Source organism: Natator depressus, chromosome 15 (genome assembly GCF_965152275.1).
Source record: "Natator depressus isolate rNatDep1 chromosome 15, rNatDep2.hap1, whole genome shotgun sequence".
Classification (NCBI taxonomy): Eukaryota; Metazoa; Chordata; order Testudines; family Cheloniidae; genus Natator; species Natator depressus.
The window spans coordinates 19,026,875-19,051,303 of record NC_134248.1 but is presented as its reverse complement, the minus strand read 5'-3'; the positions used below and the strand labels follow the sequence as shown (position 1 = coordinate 19,051,303).

The 24,429-nt window shown below is 42.5% G+C and overlaps 1 protein-coding gene across 4 annotated transcripts in view; it reads right to left on the bottom strand.

Annotated features, from left to right (window-relative positions):
- Positions 1 to 24,429, bottom strand: part of GALNT9 (polypeptide N-acetylgalactosaminyltransferase 9) — a 238,452-nt gene that overhangs the window by 106,182 nt on the left and 107,841 nt on the right. For all 4 annotated transcript variants that reach the window (XM_074973032.1, XM_074973030.1, XM_074973031.1 and 1 more), the window contains one exon: positions 11,088 to 11,205. In XM_074973032.1, the coding sequence (XP_074829133.1) occupies positions 11,088 to 11,205 (118 nt within the window). The remainder of the gene's footprint in view (positions 1 to 11,087; positions 11,206 to 24,429) is intronic.

Genomic DNA, 24,429 nt, shown 5'->3' with positions numbered 1-24,429 from the left:
CATGGTTGATGTCAGGCATTTGAAACCTGGCATCGGAAGCTGACCATCAGATTGGAACGCAATCTGTCCTTTTCAGTGGCTTTTTCATGGTTTCTTCATTTGCTTACAACATTGAATCTCCTTGGCTTAGGGCAGCAATGCAAGAGTGACAGCTGCTGAGAGGAGAGGGTTGAGTATACACAGACAGAAGGAGATTGTTGCATTTGTTGAACGGTTGCGGTTTCCACATTCCAGAACAGAAGCTTGCAAACATTGCTGTCCATAATGCTTTGCTAAATTGGACAATTCAAACCTTTGGGGATGTGGGCGAATGAGATTCATTTAATTCGTTTTCCAACACACTTTTGGCACAGAGTCCCGACCGGAGTTATTTAGCATGAGATAAAACGCCAGGGAAATCTTCTCTACTTATGGCTGTTTGTCTCCGTTGTTTAACAACAACGTTCTATGTAGCAAACATGCTGTCGCTTCATCTGCACACCAGGCAAAATTCTCAGCTGGTGTAAATCTATGTAGCACCACTGATGTCAATGGAGCTATGCACATTTAGAGCAGCTGCCTGAAGGGTTCATGTTTAGTTCATGCACCTGGAAACTGATGAAGGGTTCATGTTTAGTTCATACACCTGGAAACATTCAGGGCACACCCTGAGTGTTATATGGGGGCAGTGCACACACTGCTCCATCCAAGAACATGAACCGTGGGAAGCTTCCTTGGACTGGGCTCAAGGCCTGAGAGCAAGGACAGTAGTAGATAGAGGCTAGTAAATAAGAATATTAATCAAAGTCATATTATTTCCTTTGTTGTGTCCTTTTGCGGTTGAAGTATGTAATGCGCAGGGGGGAGAGAAATAAAAGGGAAGGTGGAAAGCTGACAGGCGGCAGCCCGTTAGCAGACCAGCTCGCTTGCTCGCTAAAAGCTGTGTTCCGTCTTGTCATTGAACCGCCACAGCTGCCAATCTGGCTCATTGTACGTGTATGCTTGACTTTGCAACCTTATCATTCTTTTAAAGTAGCTTTTTGTTGTAATTTACTAGGTTTTGAAAAAAAGCGAAACTGAAACCTCTCCTCCACCCAGAAATTCCATCACGTGTTCCTTATTGGCACCCACATCGCTCCTCAGCAGGTTGGAACCTTTAGATCCACAGCACAGACCTCAGCCATTTGCGCAAATAGGGTACCTTATAGCAGTAGTAGGTTGTCTTCCACTAGAAGGAAATTTGGCACACGTTTGCCAGTAGGTTTCACAGCTATTTGCTGACAGCAGAGAAAGGTTGAGACTCAGGACTCCTGGTTCCTTACCGCTCTGCATTCCAATCAGGTCGCTTCCCCCTTCTCCTCCACCACACTACAAGGGCCCCAGCAGAGAAGCACTGAGAGCATAGGATAGAGACCATCTCCCTGTCTTGATTCTTGTGCCCAAAGCCACAGTGGCCCCTGTGGGAGGAGCAATTAGAAGGAACGTCCTGCTTAGCTTCTGCAACCCTAGGCAGGGGCATACTCAGTGCATATAGAATCCTTAGAGAATTTAGCTGCCTAACTTGAACCAGTCTCTACAGAGCATGTGCAAACTGAAGTTTTCTGAGGGCAGATTTTCATGGGAAAGGCAAAAGGCATGTTCTTGGCTCCAGGGACACCCCACTACCAAATCTGAAGTTCCTGCTCCAAAGCATGGAGATGATAGAGCTTCTCAGCAAAACTACTACAAATTTTTAATACAGGCAAAACGATGTATTTTCCCTTAAATCTCATTCCAATACATGGCTGAACCATTTTAGCTGAAGCCTTAGAAAAAATTCAGCCTGAAGCAGACATCTGGCATGGAAAATCTCATCCCAAACAGTTACATTTAGGGAAGTTACTGGCAAATGGAAACAGCCTTTTAATGGAAAGTGCCAGGCAACCTTATAGCCAATGCTACCAGCACGGCCTACATTTTGTTTTTCATGGTGCATTACTTCACAGAGCACTAATCCTGCGCTGAGCTCTGGCTGCGTGGGAGCCTCATTGAAATCAACTGGACTCAGCTCAGACTGTTCAGGCAGGATCAGGGCCTGAGGCTCTGATGCATCACTTAGTGTCATGGGGTGGTTCAGAATTTAAAGTGATAAGTCGCTCTGTAGATTTCATATCAGTGTATGTAATAGGCTAGGCCCTGAACTAAAAACACTGACCTTTGGACAATATCATGGCAGATGTCTGTGCAGCAATGTATTACATACCTCCATTTAGTCTCTGGTAGAGACCTAAATAAATCTGTCTTGTACCCTGCCCCCAAGTCTAAATATACAACCAAGCATTGCTGGTCAACTCAAGAGAATAGCATCATCAGTACAGTCTTGTTTTGTTCGCAGCAAGGATGAATGTGTCCTGGTGGTATAAAAGAACATGCCAGTTTGAATGATAATTCGGTAGGGTTTTCCTACTTCTGCAACTGGTTTAGGTCCTGTTCTATTACCTTCGTCTTTATCAGACATCAGACAATGCTTATATCCTTTATATAATACATAAAGAAAGAGCTATCATCACAGAAACACAGGTTTTTGCCATACCAGATCATATTATTGGTCTACCAACTCTAGGAACCTCACCCTGGTAATGAACTATACCAGATGCTTCTGATGAAACTCCCTGAGGATACAAATAGCCAAATAACTAATGCTGTAAATGGAGAAAATAAAAATATTCTCTTAACCCTGGCAGCCCCCAGCTTATGCCCATTATCATCCATAGTTATAGACCATATGCTGTTATTGGTCATAACATTAACCAGCCACAGTATTTGAAAATGTAATGGCCATCTCATCAGTGCTCCCCAGGAATATTAGCTGCATGAAAACAAGCACACATCCTGTACCTGCTAAAGAGTTCAATGAAATCTTTTGATGTAAGTAGCATTCCCATTGAAAATATGTCCTACAGGATTTAGGCCCTAATCCACAAAACACTAATGCACATGCTTAACTGTGGTGCATACGTGTTCACCGGGATTACTCATGTGTATAACATCAGGGTCATGTCTGCAGGATCAGCCCCTAAAGGCAAAATGGAAATTAGTGAGTTGTTTCTTTTCTCTCCTCCCATGTCAAGAAGGTTCAGCAGATCTCCTTAAAAGAACACACGTGTCACAACTTGACATCAGATTTTTTTTCATGCAATCGATGCCCAGCCCCCACTGTGCACTGGCTCTCAGGGCAGGACTATTGAGCAGAGGCAAGCATGGTGTAGAAGTGGGCAACTTCTTACTGCCCCAGAAAACCACACAAGAGCTCTTTTTGTGGGCATGTGACTCCTAATAGGCACATCAGAGACCTAGGCTTCTCAGTTCCCCTAATTACACTGCACTCTTAGAATCGTAGGACTGGAAGGGACCTCGAGAGGTTATCTAGTCCAGTCCCCTGCACTCATGGCAGGACTAAGTATTATCTAGACCATTCCTGATAGCTGTTCGTCTAACCTGCTCTTAAAAATCTCCATTGATGGAGATTCCACAACCTCCCTAGACACTTTATTCCAGTGCTTAACCACCCTGACAGTTAGGAAGTTTTTCCTAATGTCCAACCTAAATCTCCCTTGTTGAAATTTAAGCCCATTGCTTCTTGTCCTATCCTCAGAGGTTAAGAACAATAATTTTTCTCCCTCCTCCTTGTAACAACCTTTTATGTACTTGAAAACGGTTATCATATCCCCTCTCAGTCTTCTCTTTTCCAGACTAAACAAACCCAATTTTTTCGATCTTCCCTCATAGGTCATGTTTTCTAGCCCTTTAATCATTTTTGTTGCTCTTCTCTGGACTTTCTCCAATTTGTCCACATCCTTCCTGAAATGAGAACTGGACACAATACTCCAGTTGGGACCTAATCAGCACAGAGTAGAGCGGAAGAATTACTTCTTGTGTCTTGCTTACACCACTCCTGCTAATACACCCCAGAAGGATGTTCGCTTTTTTTGCAACAGTGTCACACTGTTGACTCATATTTAGCTTCTTGTTTCTCTCTGCTCAATAACCTTCACCAAGGCAAGCCAAGGAACTCATGCTCTTACCCTCTTCCCTATTGTCAGCTCCCAGCTGGGAGATTAGGCAAGTATAAAAGCCGAAGTTACTCTGATTTGGGTAGCCTCCATTTTTGGGTGCACATTTTGAGACACCTTGTAGGAGTGGGTGTTCAGTACTTTCTAAACATCGGCTCCCTTTTTGGACATCTCAAATTGGAAAAGTTGCAAGCCATTTTTGAAAATCTTGGCCACAGTATCTAAAAATCCATCTCCCAGTAATGGACCCTCTTTGATTAACACCAGAGCGCTACATATATATATATATTAAAGAAAAAAAAAGAGAGAGAGAGAAGAATCCGGTTGATCCAGGCTATTATCTGAAAAGACAGGAAGATCTGCCTCCAGCTGTCAACTTGGCAACATATTATTGTTGTTTTTTTAATGGTGGTAACAGGGAATTTCTTTGAAACTATGCATCCTTTAAGATAAACACTCAGACTGCTCCCATCCTCCCTTGCTATATATGAGTATAAAATAGAAAGAGCAACAACTCATCCTCCTTATCAGTGGAGCCCCGGAGTAAGAGACAAGATCTTTACTGTGATGATTAACGGTTCTGTTATAAAAAGATGGATCATAAACTCCTTGTATTAGGTCAAATCATAAACTAGGCTTTTAAAGTTTATGTGATCCCTTTCTAAACAATCAAGGGTATGTGTAGCTCCCACTAATAAGGGAACTTATATGAGGCTTGTAAACCACTCAGTTCCTTAATGAGTTGGCGAGTCAATCTATTAGTCTGTTAGAACTATTTCTCTTCCCTAAACCATCTAAGGTATCCCCTGGATAGTTTAATAATTTGGGACTATTACACCAAAGAGAGACTCCCATCTTCTTCTTCATAATTATTCCAAATGCATGTTAGAACAAGGGCTGTGCACCTCTCCCATCCCAGTGGGCCATTCAAGGCCAGATCATGCCCGAAATGCATTGTACTGTACTGAGTTGGCAAAGACAGGCACTGACTTGACCTCAGTGTGGGGATGGATTGTGTCTCCTGGAGACAGGGTTGATAGCTCTGTACTGTACCATTCACCATCCCTGAGGATACATCATCCTCCCCTCCCTGTGCATCCAGCTAGCTCTGCCACCTGGGGCAGAGGGCCGTTGGAGCCTGGTCCCATTTTCTCTTCATCCCTCCCCCATTCCCTTAAGGGTGGCTAGAATCTCAGAGTGCTAGGAAGGAGAGTAGTGCAGGGATTGCTGTTGTGCCTAGCTTCTGCACTGAGGACATGGGGTGAGGGTGGGGTAAGGCTCTCCCCACCCAAATAAGAACCAGCTATAATCTGATCTAATATTATATACATATGGGCCAAATTCTGTTTTTAGGTGCTCATGGATCACTCCCATCAACTTCAGGGGCAGCCTATTGAGCACACTAAGTGACAGAATTCAGCTTTAAATGTATTTAGCTTTATGGTAAACAGTTTACACCTGAAAAACAGACTATAGGAGAGGAGATTATATAGCTGAACTACACAAACTTCCCGTTTGCTACATTTCACAGAATCGTGCCCATCTGCTATTTCCAACCCTGCAAACATATACTGGCTTCCCTGCAGACTAAACAGTCTCTCCCAGCTCCAACCCACCTCTGGGAAAATCATAGGGATTTTTTACAAAGATGCTAGAGTGAGTGTTAGTTAATTCCAGGCTTCCACATATCTAGGGCAGGTGTGAAATTTGCATAACCTCCATCAGCTGGCCAGGAGCATTACATATTATGCACTGAAAGGAAATCCCATATGTTAACTATTTAATTTCCCAGCCTACCCACTATTGAATAGGGAAAACCCATTAGCGAAATACCCAAGAAGATAATATTTGTAATAAATGATATATTTAAGGAGGATTAGTTGGATTACCAAACAGTATCCTAACCAAATCAGGCTCATTTGTTGCGCTGGCTTTTCCAATTTCACTTCATTAAAATAATTAAAATCAAGGTTCATTAGATGTACTATAATCTAGCTGGAGCACTCCAAGAATAATCCCTTTGCTTTTAGCGTGAACACAGCATTTGCAAAGACATTTAAAGGATTGGATTTTTTTAATTGGTGGCCATTGTTTTTAACAGAATTTCTCCTTCCCTTCCCCCCTCAGTCTTGTAGTTTTTCTCTCTGCTCCTTTATTTGTTCATTGTTTTTTCCCCTTCTTCTCCGCTGTCCCATCTCTCTGCTCCTTCTCTTGTCTCCCATTCAGAAGTCTCTGCTAAACTGAACACAAAGTCCAGTGTGGGGGGTAGATTCTCCTCTTCCATGGTGCGGATGCACAGAACAGGAGAAGCAGCCACCCCTTCCTACCTCTGCAAAGACTGCGTAGGTGCAGAGGGCAATATGGAGTCAGTGTGGCCAGATCTGTCAATCATAGAATCATAGAATATCAGGGTTGGAAGGGACCTCAGGAGGTCATCTAGTCCAACCCCCTGCTCAAAGCAGGACCAATCCCCAATTTTTGCCCCAGATCCCTAAATGGCCCCCTCAAGGATTGAACTCACAACCCTAGGTTTAGCAAGCCAATGCTCAAACCAATGAGCTATCCCTCCCGCCTCCCCCACCTTTTTTTTCTCACTGCACCTCTCCGTCAGCTGCCCTGCTGGCCACTCGCTGCGCCTCTCTGCCAGCTGCCCTGCTGTCCACTCGCTGTGCCTCTCTGCCAGCCGCCCTGCTGGCCACTCGCTCTGTCTCTCCGACTCTGCCAGTCACTCATTCGCCAGCCGACTGTCAGTCACCTTCTTCTGCCATCTGTCTCTCTGCCATGAACTCTGCACATCAGCATCTTAGTGATTTTCAGCTCTTCGCAGGCTGGGCAGAGTCACTGCCCCATCTCAAGTGATTTCAGCTCTCAGCAATAGAGCATTTAAAATAACAAAAGAGGCTCCAAATAAACCTATTTGGTGTTATTTTTAAAGCACTAGCTCGCATGTGATTTTGCATGAATCACAGCTTTTGTTTAAAAAAAAAAGGGGGGGGGGGATTTCTAGCCCTCATGGTCATGGAGGAAAACTTCAAAAAATCAAGTCTATACACCTGAAAAGTTCAAGCACCAGAGGGCAAAAACAAAGAACCCAAATTTTTCATTGTTTTTGAAATGTCATGGGGATTTTTTCAGCCTGACCCATGGTTTTTGAACACTTGGGGTTGGCCATGCTGTGCAGCCCAACTCGGCATCCAGTTTTGGACATCTTGACCCTAAGGGCCTGGTTTTCCAGAAGTGCTGAGAACCAGCCATTCAAGCTGAAGCCAGCAGGGACTGCGTGTGCTTGAGCCTCTGGAAACCAAGCTCTAGCCTGGGATTCCAGAGCCAGGCACCCCAAAGTAGAGGGCAATTTTCAAAACATTGGCCTACATGACTGCCCAGGGTCACATACATGGGCAGCAGAAATAGGCACAGGGCTCCAGATTTCATAATTCTAATAGAACCCTTTCCTCTATTTACCAAAAGTTCTCATCACACACTGCAAGTTCTTCTCATACAAGGAAGACGGACAATTTTCAGATTCCTTTCCAGGCTTATTCATCAGTTCTTATAGAGTTTTGCCGAGACGTTCAATTTATTCTTTAAGCAGTCATGTGGAAAAAGTTTCAAACAGCTCAAAGCCCTGCTGAATGAGAAAGGAAAGCCGGGGAGCTCACACAACTCTGGCAATTTCCTGATCCTCTTACATCTCTTAAGGAAAACGGAATGAATTGCGGTAATAGCCGATCTGCCCCAAACCTGCATTCAGCACCTCATCCAACTGTGGGTATCCTACTCAGACAATCCCATTATAAACCCCATTGCTGGAATAACAAATGTACACAAATATGTGCAAACCTGTCACAGTGACCATCTTCCGCAGTCTGTTGGTGTGAAGGTTTGCATTTATTTTATATAAATGAGCTGTCTGGACTAATTTGAGGATTAATGTTCCAGCATGAGCAGAATACATGCTTTAATGAGCATACTACATGCACTGGGGGCATGCTGGTGTGAGATAGGGGATACAGTGAAAGGTGAAGTAATTAAACACTCAGCTTTATAATGAGGAGACTGTGTTCTAGCAACATTAAGTGGCCTAGTTTTCAGAAGTGCTGACCTCTGACAGGTCCTCTGGACTTGTGGGTGTGCAGCACCCTTGAACATCACGGCAAAGCATCACAATGTACTGAAGCTGCAATATGCCAGGCAGCTCTGGCTTAATGCGGACAGACACTGTCCTTAACTAAGGGGTCCACATTTTGCAGTACATCAAAGAACTTAAGTTCTTTATCTCTTGGGGGCATTTCTTGCTGTTTCTATGGTGCTGCTTTACATGAGCACATTCCCCAATAAGTAACAGATCTCCTTAGTCCAGAAGGCAGCCTGAGTAACTGGGCTAAGAGCTGGGGAGATGCATGAAGGGAAATGAAGACCAAGCCATTGAGCCCTGAGGCTGCAGGCGTCTCTGTGGTAGCATCATGCTGCTCCTTGGCTGCTGGGCTGGGCAGAGAAGAGAACAGGAAAATCCTCAATCCACTATTCAAGAAGGATGTTGATAAATTGAAAAGGGTTCAGAGAAGAGACATGAGAATGATTAAAGGATTAGAAAAAATGCTTTATAGTGACCGACTCAAGAAGCTCAATCTATTTAGCTTAACAAAGGGAAGATTAAAAGATGACTTGATTACAGTCTATTACCTACATGGTGAAATTTTTTTTGATAATGGACTCTTCAGTCTAGCAGAAAGAGGTATAACACAACACAGTGGCTGGAAGTTGAAGCTAGACAAATTCAGACTGGAAATAAGAGTTAAATTTTTAACAGTGAGAGTAATTAACTATTGGAACAATTTACCCAGGGTCTAGTGGATTCTCTATCACTGGCAGTTTTTCAATAAAGATAGGATGTTTTTCTAAGTGATTTGCTCTAGGAATTATTTTGGGGAAGTTGTATAGCCTGTGTTTTACAGGAGGTCAGACTAGATGATCACAATCGTTTGGCCTTAAAATCTACGAATTTCTAGTGGATTGCGATCCCGTATACTATACAGAGTATACTCCCATTTATCCAAAACCCTATTATCTGAATCCTTTGCCTTGTCCCCCAACATGAGATACATGCTGCAGAGGGTATTTGTCTCATGCTGGGGGAGAAGGAAGGGATTTGGATAATGCAGGGAGGGTTGGATAATAGAGTGGAGACCTGCAGCCAGGACTGAGAGGAGGAGTCCCCAGCTGCTGCTGAATGGTTCCCGTGGCAGTGCAGGGAGCCCTCTGCAGTCCCGCTGTCATGGGATGGAGTGAGCATGGCCATGACAGCGGAGCTGCAGATGTGTCCTGGTGCTGCCGCAGGGCCGAGGACACATGGCTCCTGCAGGCACAAGGTGCAGAAATGGGGGTGGGGAGGCTGCAGTCCTGGCAGGGCAGAGCAGTGACCCCAAGCCAGGACTGTGAGGAGGAGGAGGAGGAAGACGAGCCCCCAGCCATGGGGAAGGCCATGGTGCTGCTGAATGAGTCCTGCCTTCTCGAATATCTGAAGGAAATCTCTGTCCCCTGGGCTATTTGGATAATTGGGAGTATTTTTGTTTGTGTGCGCACGTGCACGCATGCATGGATGATAGCTGTGCTACATACATTACAATGAGCAAATGGAGTCAATTAGCTTAACTCAGGGGGGATAAAAATAATTTTTAAAAAATAAAAAACAGATTTAAAAAAAATTAAATTGGAGGGTTTTTAATTCAAATTAAAGGGTTTTTTAATATAAACCTATTTAAAATTAAATTTGAAATTATGGTAATCCATGTGAAGGCCTAAACCGACTATAATGTATTAAAATAGTTTCAATTTATTAATAAAATATTAAGCGGTACATGCTCGTTGCCAAGTTTCTTTAAAATTCAAACCACTGAACTGGTGGAAGTCACTGGCCAAGCACCTGGAACCAGAGCTGCTGAAGTGCTAAACCAGCTTTTGACAGCAGTAGCCTCTTCTGAATGTTCAGAAAAAATATTCCCTTCATTTCAGCTAATTCAGCTAGATCAGTTTGATTATTTATTTCATTCAAAGTTAAGAAACCAATTGGGAGATGAAAAAGCAGGAGAGCTTGTTTTCCTCTTCCAATTTATGAATAAACGGTAGGTGTGAGAGAATGAGATCTAATAGCTCTAAAATCTTGAAGGACATGGTGACCAGAAACAATCAGTTCAATTCACTAACTACAGATGATACTTCCTTTGTCTAATAAATTAGTTAGTTTTAAATGAAAAACATGTTTTAATAAACTTTTTGATAATTTTTGTCTTGTGTATCTAGCACATTTAAGGAAGTTTTATTTAACTAAAATACTCTTGTTGTGCATTTTAATTGAATTTTAATTTCCATCCATGTAGAGCTTGAACCAAATTTATCATCCAGTAAATAAAAAGTGCATCATTCATCATTTTCTAAGATAAACAAAAATGTAAAAATTAAGAATTTGAATAAATGTAAATTAAGCTATAGAACAGCTTAAAATGTGCATAGATATAGTGTATCCTCCTGGTTAGCAAAAGAAAGTAACAAATGTAGTGTAAAGGCTATACATAGTTGTCAATCACCACGTTTTAATGGTTACCAGCCAATGAGAATCAGTAGTTCTTTAGGAAAATAACTAAAAACGACAAAGGCAAAACAAGATTAAAATTGATTATTTAAATCAAGGTTTCCTGCTTGCTGATTTAAACCATGATTAACACTGGTGATTTAAATCAATCCACCCTGGCATAGGCCCATTGATGTCAATGCAGCTATGCTGATTTATTACAGCTGAGGATCTGGCCCAATGAGCTGAACCACACACACAGAGTAAAAACCATACTGCTGAATTCTATGAATTTGCACAGTGTTAGCGGGACCATGATCAATTTCTTATTGTGTTTGTGTGTGGTTTTGTTATTGTTTTGGATTTTTCTGCAATACCAGCCACCTCTGTGTAGTAAACCGAAAGATAGAGGACAGTTCTGTAGGGTCAAGCGTTCCTCTTGTGCTCTGTACACTAGTACTACATGAAATTTCTCATTTGCCACTCACCCTCATGCCCAGTTCAATATTTTCTCCCCCATAGACCTCCATGCCAGGGTCAAGCAGGCCAATCTCCCCGAAGTACTCTCGGTCCACCACAAACGAACATCCAATCATTGCTGGCGTCCTGCCCAGAAAAAGGGGGAGAAACAAAGGTGTTTAAACAGTATATAATGGAACCTGATTATAATGAGCTCTAATGAGCTCTGACATGAAATAAACAAGCTACTGCAGAGATGCCCCAAATTCTTTTAGGGTTAAATTCACCCCTGTGCAGAGGGCCAGCAGAGCCCAATTAAACCCTTTAGGGGGGAATTAAGGCCCCATCCAGCAATGCTCTTAACTTGAAACACATGAGTAGCCCCTGCTCAGGCAGGAGTCCCTTCAAGTAGAGCACATGCTGAAGGGCTTTTGATGGATTAAGGCGGTAAGTGGTATGTGGACTTTTTGCTGGCACTCCGCCTGTGAATGAATTTCACCCCTCATAAAGTCGTTTGGGGCGGGGGATGGGGGGAATGCATCACTTCACTAAGGTGAATTCTTAGAAGAGGAAAACTCACCAGGGAAAGAGAAAACAATCCCAGCGCTGCACTTTGAAAAGACCAAAAGTTTACAAGCAACCCTGGAGCTAGGTCTGAAACCTTCAATGTAAAGTAACTTAATTCTGCTTTTAAAGAGCTGCTCCAAAGAAATCAAAGCGTCCAGAAACTGCTGTAAAAATTGTGTGCTACTTAGAGCTCAGCAGAACTTCTCCTTTACTTCCTTGCCACAAAGAGTTCACGTCAAACCTGATAATAAAATGGTGGCATTACAGGACTCATCTCTCGGAGGTTTTTTTCCCCTCAGAGAAAAATATGACTCAGCTGCACTGGAATGCAAGGAGTCGTCGTGGTTCTGGACAACTTGTCGCTTTCATGGCGTCTCCCCTATTTAAAACAACCCCCCCACTATTTTAAATTTATATTATAAACATGAAAATTGAGCCAGCGAATGGCAAACAGGCAAAAGCTGCTAATTACGTTTTACAATGCTTCCCCATGCATTTCTGCCGCCCTTAGCTGAGAAGGCAGAAATTGCCTGGAGTTTCTGGGGGCATCTTTGCTTGTTGGGTACCTTGAGTAAAATGCTCCATTGTGATGTTGCATAACCACATAATCCTCCCCTTCCATAACTTTACACAGGCAAATGGGGGAATGGGTAGGTGCATTAGCAACTGTCTGACTGAGCAAAAAGGCTCTGGCAACTTTCTGCCCGTGTACACATATAAACACACACACTGATGACAAGTCCATCAACGGTACAAAAATAACTGTAAAAAGCTATTACCCTTTTACTTGTGAGACGATCCAATTTGCTCCTTCATTAGACCTTGACCTCAAACTTGCACTAATGAAATTTTAATACTGCCTTTGATTTTTAACAGCGTTTTTTAACTACTGAAGTGATATTTCACCGACATGCAACAAATATCTCCCTTCTCCTTATGTTTTAAAAAAAATACTACTAATGATGTGGAGATCTGATGAACTGGAATGCCAAGTCCCCTGCCAAGTCTGTAATGACTTTGTTATTGCTCAGGTTTCCAAAATAAACTTAACTAAATTAAAAAAGAAAAGGCACCAAGATCAGCTGGCACCACATTTATTTGCATCTCAAATTCTTGCTGCCATCCTATGGGCCCTCATCCTGCAATCTGATCCTCTGGGACAGACCCGTGCAGCTGGGCAGAGTCCCACTGATTTCAGCAGGGCTCTATGTGACTCACATTGCAGGTTCAGGACCTTCATCAGGAAAAGCCAGGGCTGTAAAAGCACAGAAGTTTTAGGCTGCAGCGAGGATAAATGATTAGAATAATTGGTCATATCGCAGCTGTGAGTTTGGCTTTTCAATAGCTGCAGCATTGTTCCCAAGGACCCAATCAAAAGCCCTGAAGTCAACAGAAAGAGTTCCATTGACTTCATGGGCTTTGGAACAGGCTCAAAGTTTGCCAATGGTGATTTTCTAACAGAGTGGAGAAAATTCCTTGGTTTTAGAAACAGTCCATACACAGTGTCTCTGGAAAGAGAGAGGATGGAAAAAGACCTGAAACATATTTTATTTACCGTGAAAATCCAGCAAAACCCCCTCCTTTCTTTAATGGCTTGTTGCTAAAATATCAGCTCACTCTTACCAGGTAACCTAGTTTTTCCAGTGAGCATACAAAGCCACGAAACATAAACTAGAAGCAGGTGGCATCTGAGTATCATATTCATCAGCTGGTTTCATATGCAGATAAAATAATCCCCATGGTGGTAACATCAAAACATACTGATGAATCCATGGGTAGCAGCAGGTGGCCACAGTGATGGTGTCATCACTTAAGCTGCCTTTTGCCATCAGGGGTTTGTTGCCTATATGCCAAGAGGTTAAAAAGCCTTAAAGAAATGGCCAAGTAAATAGATATAACAATCCTTCCCTGCTGGGCTTGAAATGTATCTAACATCCAAGAAGATGGCCTGACCTATGGAAGGAACTATTTGGTGCCCTTGAAAAGGTTCATTTGCTGAGGCACTGCTATTACTTATCTGTAATGGACTCCATTGTAACACTCACATTACTGGTACAGCTTCAGCTGTCTCTCTCTTTCTCTGCTGGCCATTTCAGCCTCTCACATCATTACCGGGCTATACTGCACTGCACACCATTCCCCTGATGTTTTCTCTGCATAATTGAAAAAGGTAGCTGTTGATGGAAACACATTTGATCAGCGCTATTTTCTGACATGGAGACTGAAATGGCTTGATTAGCTCCTGGATCTCCTCTCGCCCTCCTCCCCAAACATTACCCAATAAACTCCTCAGGTAGCAAGCTGAACCAGGTTAAGAAACAAATATATAAACTGCTGTGAGCATTTTGCTTCCACAAATGAATTTTATTTGAGAGGGAGAAATTATTAGAAAAAGGTGACAATTCTAAAAGAAAATGCCATTTTTACTGCGTGTGAGAAGCTCCTGTCTGAACCACCTGCAGCCAGGGAGTCACCAGCCAAGACTTTCAATAGTGACTAGTGATTTGGGTGCCTCAGTGTTTATGTGACCAACTTGAGACACCTAAGGGGCCTTGATTTTCAGAGGGTGGGTGCTCAGCACCTTCTGCAACTCAGGACCCTTTTAAGAATGTCAAGCTAAGAATCCAAAAAGAGAGGCATCCCAAATCACTAGTCACCCTGGAGAAACTTGGCCATCAAAATCCATGAACTAAGCAGGTCAGGACTTACCAGCATTTGGATGGGTAACTGCCAAGAAAACCCAGAGTGCTGCAGGAAGTGCTGTGGGTAACACTCCTTCTCCTACACAAGCACCGAGCAAATGCCACAGGGCTCTGAGGAGATTCTCAACTGATGTCAAATGACTCAGTGCTGTTGATTTCAATGGAGTCTCACTGATTTACACCAGCTGAGGATCTGGCCTATTTTTGGCTGTGATATCAAACTAAGCTCCTGATCTCTAAGGTAATTAAAGAACCCCTGACAATTGTACAATAGGAATATTTGTCCTGGTCAAATTCCAGTTTGGGTAACTACAACATGCTTTCCTAAATACCTGTTACAGGTTTACTGTTATGTGGTATCACTGTCTTTTTCACTTCTTGATCTAACAGGTACACAGTGGTGATGTGTGTTTTTAAACAGTTGCTGCATTCTGACTCAAAGACAGAGCGTATGTGTATTTTTCCCGTGCTCTCACACACTCTGCATGTAAAGAAATAACACCTCTTTGCAGGTCACAGATGCTATGTGAATGTAGGATAATGCTGTAGAAGGTCTTCATCTCTGAATTTAGCTAGGTGGTTACAGCATGCTGAAGAGAAGCATTAGCAAGAGGAAACTAGGTTCGGGAAATATGATGGGATTTGTCTTAGATTCTACATTTCCAGCAGTAAAGTGTGTACAGTTTCCTTTAGATTAATGACTGGTTGGGAGAGCTGGTGGCCTGAAACTTTGCCCTGGGCCATTAACCTCTCATGTCATTAATTCCTAAGGAAATGCCCCATGTTGAGGATGTTGCTACCATTATAATTTATATATACTGCTAATCTACTTCTCTCCTATGAGAAAAAAACAAATCTTTTCACTGTCTGAGTACTCCTATTCTGAAACTATGTTTCTGCACAGGGTGTGCATGTAGTAGGAGTGTTTTGATAATTCCACAAGAATTAATTCAAAATAGTGCATATAAGGTGATTAACCAACAATCAGAATTTTACTATCAACAGACTTTTATTTCATGCGTCTCCATCCCAGAAAGGGGAAAAAATCTTGAGGATGAGAGAGAACAAAACCTGGAGACGTTCATTTGAATGGAAATTATAGAATCAAAGAATCATAGGACTGGAAGGGACCTCGAGAGGTCATCCAGTCCAGTCCCCTGCACTCAAGGCAGGACTAAGTATTATCTAGACCATCCCTGTCAGGTGTTTGTCTAACTTGCTCTTTAAAATCTCCATTGATGAAAATTCCACAACCTCCCCAGGCAATTTATTCCAGCACTTAACCACCCTGACAGTTAGGAAGTTTTTCCGAATGTGCAACCTAAACCGCCCCTGCTGCAATTTAAGCCCATTGCTTCTTGTCCTATCCTTAGAGGTTAAGAAGAACAATTCTTCTCCCTCCTCCTTGAAACAACCTTTTATGCACTTGAAAACTGTTATCGTGTCCCCCCTGTCTTCTCTTTTCCAGACTAAACAAACCCAAATTTTTTCAATCTTCCCACATAGGTCATGTTTTCTAGCCCTTTAATCATTTTTGTTGCTCTTCTCTGGACTTTCTCCAATTTGTCCACATCTTTCCTGACATGTGGCACCCAGAACTGGACACAATACTCCAGTTGAGGCCTAATCAGCGCGGAGTAGAGCGGAAGAATTACTTCTCGTGTCTTGCTTACAACACTCCTGCTAATACAAGAGCAGCTTGATGTTTATCAGTGGGAAGAACAAAATCCGGCTTAGAGTCAGAAAAGCGTGTGTGATTAGAAGAAAATACGGGAGATGAAGAATGTGAGAGTTTTACCCTTTCAGCCGAGCACAACGGTTGGCTCTGAAGCCATACTAATCAGAGTGCCTTCCAGAGTGTAAGAACATTTGACTACCAGAATCAAATCAATGACAGAAGGGTGATTATGGTCCAGAAAAAGACTGTGCAAATGGCACTGGGCTTGTGTCCTTATTTGCTCCTGTTGTGTCATTTTAGTCACATGATAAGATGAAGTTAGTATCACTTAAATGTCTGTTCTTTGTTAATAAACCTATTCTTGTTTTATTACAAAACCAGCTCAGTGCTTGTATTAAACTGGAGGGTAAGTCCTCAGCTAGCCAGATAAGCTGGTGTGTACTCTGTCTCTTTGGAAGTAGCAAAGTTAACTTTGGTGAGCATCCAGTGAGAGGGACTGGACACTGCAGAGAGACATCTCTACTAGGGAGCTCAGGAATTGGGATGCACTGATTGTGACCTGCAAGGCAAGGTTTGGACTGACAGAGCCCTGAAGAGTTTGCTGGCTAGGCAGACAACAAACAGCTTAACAGCAGCAAAGCTCTCACTTGCTGAGGCAGTTGAAACAGGGGGTCACAACTCTGGGTGGGCATCCTAAGCAAGACATCACACTGATTCTTTTAGGCGCTTTTAAAAAATTTACCTCGGATCATTACTCACAGTGATGATTAAAACTAAGCAAATAATTCACATTGACTATTTGAATAATTAAGCTACTTTCTGTTCCTTAAATGTGTGTGAACAGCTTGCAATATTCTCTGATTAATTATTTCACAAATATTTCCTGTGGCTTGATGATCATTTGCTGGAAATTATGCTAGGTGTATTCAATATCTGAAATTTGAGCAGCATCGGTTAGCTTTGATTGTACATATCCATCAATCTGGTACCGTTTTGGTTCCCTGACTGGATGAGAGTGACTCTCCAAACCAGCTTCCTGGTAAGTCAAGTCATGTTTACGCGGTCAAAAGGTGCTGTCCACAAATATATTCGCTTGTTTCTGCAGAAACTCCTGGTGATAAACGTGTTTTCCAGAATATTCACAGAGGATGAGATTCGTCCCTTTACAGACAGCCTGTGCAAAGCACATGCATCAAACATGTCCCATTGTGAGGTCATAAGTGTGACTTACATAATTTATATGTCTTTTGCTGGCCAACTGCAGAGGAGTGAATTTGATCTAGAAACTGGAATAAAAAAGGGGATGTGAATAAAGCTGAAGCAAATTCAATAGTTTTGAAAAGGAGCAAATATCTGAGCAAGCCATTAGTTGTTTACCAAGCTCTAATGATGATGAGCAGAAAAATCAACTAATCACATGCTTAAATGAAAGCACATGTTTAAGTGCTTTTCTGGACCAGGGCCAGAGTGTTCAGCATCTTGCAAGAGGAAGCCTTTAGTTTGGAATCAGCGTGATTCCCTTTTGCATTCCCCAAAAAGATTAACAGGAAGCAGCTTCTTCCAGCAATAAAATGCTTCCCCTTGGGGACTCGTTTCTTTTTCCTCCCTAATGAGGAACAATATCTTCAGGCACTCAGACTTCTCCCAGGTGCTGGATCCTCTCTCACAGGAAAATGGATTTTGCAGCTGTTGACGCTGTACAATAAAGCAGTGACTCTTTAATTAAATAAGGCTGAGTATAAATTTTCTGGATGTGACTGTGTGCTCATCTTTCTCTCTATGGGCAACAGAGACATACTTCTGTTTGTTTTCTCTCTCTCTCTCACCCCTACCATTTTATTTATTTTGACTTAAAATAAACAAACCCACCCAAATCCCAGGAGCCCCAACAAAATGTTAAAAATACAAACCATGACCACAAAATAGAAGTAACAGAGAGACAGTGGCAGATACAGTACAATGCAGCCCTTTGTGTAGGAAGGTAAAACAAAAATTCCCCTTGTCCCCCTCTTTCCCTCTCCATTTCCATATGGCAGTATGGAGCCCACAGTCACCAAATAATAGCTTCAGAAATTGTACAGAAAATCATCCTTGTATAAGACTGTGGTCTACAGAGCAGGGAGCCAGAAGTCAGGAATCCTGGGCTTTCTCCTCAGATTTGTTGTGACTCATTGCAAGACCTTGGTTAATTCACTCAGGGCTTGATTTTCTGAGGTGCTGAGCACCTGCAGCTTTCATTATTTTCCGCTGGAGTTTTGGGGGTTCAGCCCCTCCGAGCATCAGGCCCTTAACCTCTCCATGCTTTGGTTCATCCAAGTGTTAACTAGCTATAATGCTATGCACAGTACGGTGGATTGGTAATGGGACTGTGAGTCAGGAGACCTGGCGTCTGTTCCCAGCTCTGTCACTCATCTGCTCTTCGATCCTGAGCAAGTCATTTCTCCTCCCTACGCCTCTGTCTCCCTATTTGGGAAAGGAGGATAGTAATACTGGGTGATATTTTCAGAAGTGCCTCAGTAGCTCAGAGGCCTAAGTCCCATTTTCAAAAGTGACTTAGGCACTTCGGCTCCTGAATGTTATTGAAAGTCACGGGGACTTAAGCTCCTCAGTCGCTTTTTATAACGGCAACTTTTGGTTCCTAAGTTACTGAGGCACTTCTGAAAACGTGACCCACTGCCTCACCTTGGAAAATCACCACAAAGAACTCCAGTGCGTGTATGCGATTATTGCCTGCCTACTTCCAAGGGGTGTTGAGAGACTGTCTTTGCAAAATGCTTCGAGACAATCTAATTGAAGGTAATATAAGCACCAAGTATTATTGACAGCAATGGGAAAACAATAAGGTTAGAAACGTACAATACAATGGCTTTTTGTTTTGGCATGGCTCAAGCTTTGAAATGATGTCTGAGGAATCAATAGTATTGGCCAGGGAAGGATACTGTGTGGTCAATTTGTGTAAATTACTTTAAGATATTCTTCAATGAACACAACTTGAAATCCTTTCTGTGTCACACGGAATATCAATGTCAAAGCCAGAGCTCAGCAAGGACATAGGAGCTGAACTAGTTTTGACCTCATGTCTCTGTGACCTTGGGTGTGAACAAGAACAGAACATCTGGTACATTGCTCCTCCAGGATGGTGTTTGGGAATAATGCCCCTGCACCCCTCTTTCCTAAACAAATTTGAGGATACTACTTGGTGGATTCGTCAAGAATAAAACAGACAAAGTGACAGAGAAAATGAAGAGCATTAGCTTGATATATAAATATTGCTTGAAATAACAGATTATTTTTCCGCTCCAAAAAGTCATTTGATTTGCAGCCAAGCTGCATTTGAAATACAATACTTCAGGGGGGATGAACGGACGGACACACACACACACTCTATTCCCAATACACACACACACTATTCCCAATACACCTGACCGAAAAGAGTGCAGTTCAAAAAGTGCATCACACCCAAAATATTTGAGCTTTCTACTGCCTGGCTGAATTGCCAATTTTTCCTTTTGATTTAGGTGCATAAGCAGCACCTTGACTCCTGATGATGGATCAGTGGGAAAACTGCATGGCACCTGTGTATGCATTTATTTTTCCTACAAATCATGTCCTGTGTAATAAACAGTCACACGGTCTCTGAGATATGGCCTCAAGGACAGATTCTGTATTCTGGAGTTGCAGGAGCTGGCAAGCTTAACAATGGCAAGGTTTGAAAATCCCACTGGAGAGAGGCAACAAAAACAGGGCAGCTAGCTTTATAAACAGGGGGAACTGGGATGAGGAATGGAGTCCTGATGACACAAGGCAGGATAGGGTTTGTTGTTGTTGTTTTTAATAGTAATAATTGGAGGTCAGAATCTTAAAGAATAAACCAGGTGAATTCTGTTCTATGCTTTTGTAAACCGGAAGCCAAAAAAGATGTCGCCGATGAACCGATTAGTACAACACAGCACTTTCTTTCCCAAAGGACTTTACAGATGAGCCATACTCTGATTTCAGTTACACTGGTGTAAATCCAGAGTAGCTCCACTACAGTCAGTAGAATTCACCAGTGTAAAAGAGATCAGAATTAGGCCCAATACCTGTCTAAGCCAGGCTCTCTCTCACCATGGAAACACGAAGGAGACCACACTCCCATGGCATTTTGGAAGCTCATTTTTATACATCAGTGTGTCACAACACACTTGCTGGAGTTTGCTGACTGTGGGTACTCCTGACAGCACTCCAGTGGTACAAAGCTATGGCGTATTAAGCAATCAGTGAGAACATATGCAATGCTGTAATACACCGCTGCTGCAGTAGGAAGATAAAATGAAAGGAGAGGCCATGCTTGGCTGGGTGCAGCTGACTAATGACTCCAGTGTTAGTGGCTGCTGATAATGAAGGCAAACACAGAGCAGTCCATCAAAAGACAGGGCAGGTGAGAAAAACAGGGCCCACAGATAAAGCTCAGTACATTAGGTGCTTTCCTTACTGTTCTATACCTTGCTGCAGAAAGAAAACCCTCAAGGAATCAGTATCCTCTAGTGCATGGTCATTTAAAATCCTCTGAAATAGGGTTCTGTATTATACATTTTCTTGCAATGTTATAGGGTTTAGGAAAGGAGTACTTGTGGCACCTTAGAGACTAACAAATTTATTAGAGCATAAGCTTTCGTGAGCTACAGCCCACTTCATCGGATGCATACGGTGGAAAATACAGTGGGGAGATTTTATATACACAGAGAACATGAAACAATGGGTGTTATCATACACACTGTAACAAGAGTAATCAGGAAAGGTGAGCTATTACCAGAAGGAGAGCCGGGGGGAGGGAGGGAGATGGAGGGGGGAACCTTTTGTAGTGATAATCAAGGTGGGCCATTTCCAGCAGTTGACAAGAAGAGTAGGCAGTGTTTTCTAAGGAACACAAATGGAAAATAACATGATGAATGTAGTGCATCAAAATAACGATCTGTACGTTAATCTTTACTTTAGAGGTGACTCACACCTGAAACAGCAAACAGAAAACAGACTGCCTGAGAATCCTTTCTGGGGAACATCAACTGTCCGAAATATCAGGATATTAGCATGGGATGAAATAAGAACCAACCTTTACCCTTATCCTTTATCCAAGGTTTTTAAAGCTTTATCTCAAACTCAACATTTCCTGAGGTTTGAAAACATTGACCAAACTTGAGTGTCACTATTTTTCATTTTTGTTGCACTCTGCACATCCAGATTCCATCTGCTACTGGAACTGGAATACCTATGATGACATCACATGGCATGTACTGGACCTGATTGCCTATATGATGCCTCAGTGATTTCAAAGGGGCTCTACATTGGAAAATCCCTGTACCTGCATGAAGCACCTCTGAAATCAGTGGGGTTCTGTGTGGATGCAGGGGCCCATCCACCTGCAACAAGCTGCGGAATTGTACCTTAAGAGCCAAAACACCACAAAACACGGCTGCTATTCTGAAACCTGTCATATTCTGTGTGCGATACGAATCCGGGAAGAAAGAAACAAATCTCATGGGGCAGCCTGTTCTTCCAAAATGTCAAGCCCAATTTTGCAGGTTCAAGATGTTTGGATTGTACGAATAAGTATCAAAAGTTCCGAGTGCTTAACCGCATCTGCACCTGTGAGCAGCTGCTGGTTTAATCACCACTAACAGTAATGTTTTGTGAAAAAAGAGAAATATTTGCCCTCCACAATTTTTGAGGATGGGGAAGAGGAATATTAGCTGTCAGCTAGGACTAAGTGATCTCAGAATTTCCTTCATGACAAGCAGCACCAAAACCTTACGAATGTTAAGACTCTAAAGTCCTTTATCTAGGCCAAAACCTCCTTCTAGATTAACTGACACAGGAATCATGACAGCTACGTACAACTTGGGAACAACCTGGTATCCATCACTTGAACTATCTGCTACGTCATCAGAGTCCTGTTGCACTTTTGAAGTGAGCTGTTGCCCCCGACCGCTTATGCTCTAATAAATTTGTTAGTCTCTAAGGTGCCACAAGTACTCCTCTACTTTAAAACAGGTTTGCCAATTTCGGTTGGATGCGTTCCTGGAGATTTCATCACATGACATAATCTTTAATTAAAGACTAGCTTTTAATTCCTGGAGACTCCAGGCCAATCCTGGAGGATTGGCAACCCTACTTTAACAGGCCACACCGCACATCAGGATGTGAGACACACAAGAGATCAACTGGACACCAGGCCGATTTTCAAAAAGAAATCGACACAGAACTTTTTGCTATAGAAATGCAAGGGGATGTCTACACTGCAGCTGGGAGCAAGCCTACCAGCCCAGGTAAGCACATTTGTGGTAGTGGGGCTTGTGCTAGCATGCTAAAAATAGCTGTGTGGAGGCTCAGCACTGACAGAGGCTCAGGCCAATCACTCGAGCGTGGACTTAGGAAATAAGTTGGGCTTGAGCCTGGGTGGCTAGCCTGCACCCCCGCCACTGCTCCGGTTATTTTTAGCGTGCTACCATAAGCCCTGCTACCACAAGTCCTGCTAGCATGGGAGGCTCGCTACCATCTGCAGAGCAGACATACTCTATGGGTGTGTCTACACTGCAATTAAAAACCTGCGGCTGGCCTGTGCCAGCTGACATGGGCTCGCAGGGCTCAGGCTGCACGGCTGTTTAACTGTGGTGTAGATGTTCAGGTTCCAGCTGCAACCCGAGCTCTGGGACCCTCCCACCTCACAGGGTCCTGGAGCCCAGGCTCTAGCCTGAGACCGGAAGTCCACACTGCAGTTAAACAGCCCTGCAGCCCAAGTCCTGCAAGCCCGAGTCAGCTGACACGGGCCAGCTGTGGGTGTCTAATTGCAGTGTAGACATAACCTAAGAGACAATACAGTAAAAAAACACCCAACCACAATGAATTGGGAGCAATACTGAGTCAGTAATCAAAGGTGAAATCTTCCTCAAGAGTTTCAGACAAAAAAAATGTCTAAAAATTGTGAGAGAATTTAACGATGCTTTTCCATCATCATAATGTCTAGGCTCCAGCAATACAGACAGAAGCATAATAACCTAATTCAGCAAACTCAGATTTAAGCACCAACCATTTCTTCCTATGAGCCCGTGTGGTGTGGCTTCCCTTTGTTTGTATGCTGACATGCAAGGTCTACTTCCTCCCATCTTCCCAATTTCCTTGCATAATCCTCTAGCTATCTATTGAAAAAAACACAAAAATAACCATTGTGGTAGATGAAAAGCGAGCTGTTTCCTAGGAAATGTATTAGACCATCTAAATACAGGGATATCTGGAGGAGGAGATCAAACTCACGTAAAGAGCTATTAAAAAAGTGGAAATTTATTTTAAGAAAGTATTTTCTCCCCTCTGGATATCCCAGGATCCTAACATTATTAGCTTGGAAGATTATCAAGAATCTCTATCTTTTGATGGAAAAAGGCATAATACTTAATAAAAGCACTGGGAAAGATCTTATTTCTAAATTTCCTCCAATTCCCTAATCTACTTTTTCACTCCATCAGTTTGTTTCCCCAATTAATCCTGTCTTCTGCCTCTGAGTTCTTAACACACGAAGGGTGAAATCCTGGCCCTGTTGAAGTTAGTGGGAATTTTGGCATTTACTTTAATGGGGCAAGGATGTTCCCGTAAGGAACCAGTTCAGATGTCTCAGAACAGGGTTCAAGACTCTGCACGGTCAGTAAACAGAGCTTTCAATGAAGTAGCAGATATGGGAATGGAATCTTAGAAGAGATAACTCTTCTATCGGCAGACATACTGCTATACAAGCTATCATTGTCAAGGGAGAGATCTATGGGTAGACTTTGTTTAACTTCCATTGGACAAATAAGAACCACAGTAGCTTCAAGTGTCAGATATCTATCAATACAATTCTCATTTTTATTCTTTTGTTTACATTTTTTATGCTTTTGTCTCAGAAAAAAAGGAAATGTTGTCTTTTCTTTTCTTCTTTGCCATCTGGCTTTTTGAAGAATGGAATTACATGATTAGAGTTGGGTGGGAAACAGTTTTCCCAACCCACAAGAATTTTTGAGATTTAAAAAAAAAAATTCCCATCCCTAATCGTGATGAAAGGTTGAAATCTCACAAATTTCTGCACAGCAAACATCTGAAATAACCAACCAACCAAGATATGGTCAATTGAAACATTTAATTTCAAATCTGACCTTTTAATTTTTTTAAAAACGTTTCCCTCCCATAAATTAACTGAAATTTCTCAACAAAAAGTCCTTTCAAAACAATAATGGAGCGTTTTCATTTAAAAAGTGCTGAAACGGGGCATTCCAACAATTCTGAAACTCTGTGTTTCCAAAAAATTTCAAAATGGGGAATCCATTGGAACCAACCCTTTCCCATGAAATGTTTTCATTTTGACAAATTGGCATTTTTCCAATGAAAAATGTTTGGTTGAAAAGTTCCTGATCAAGT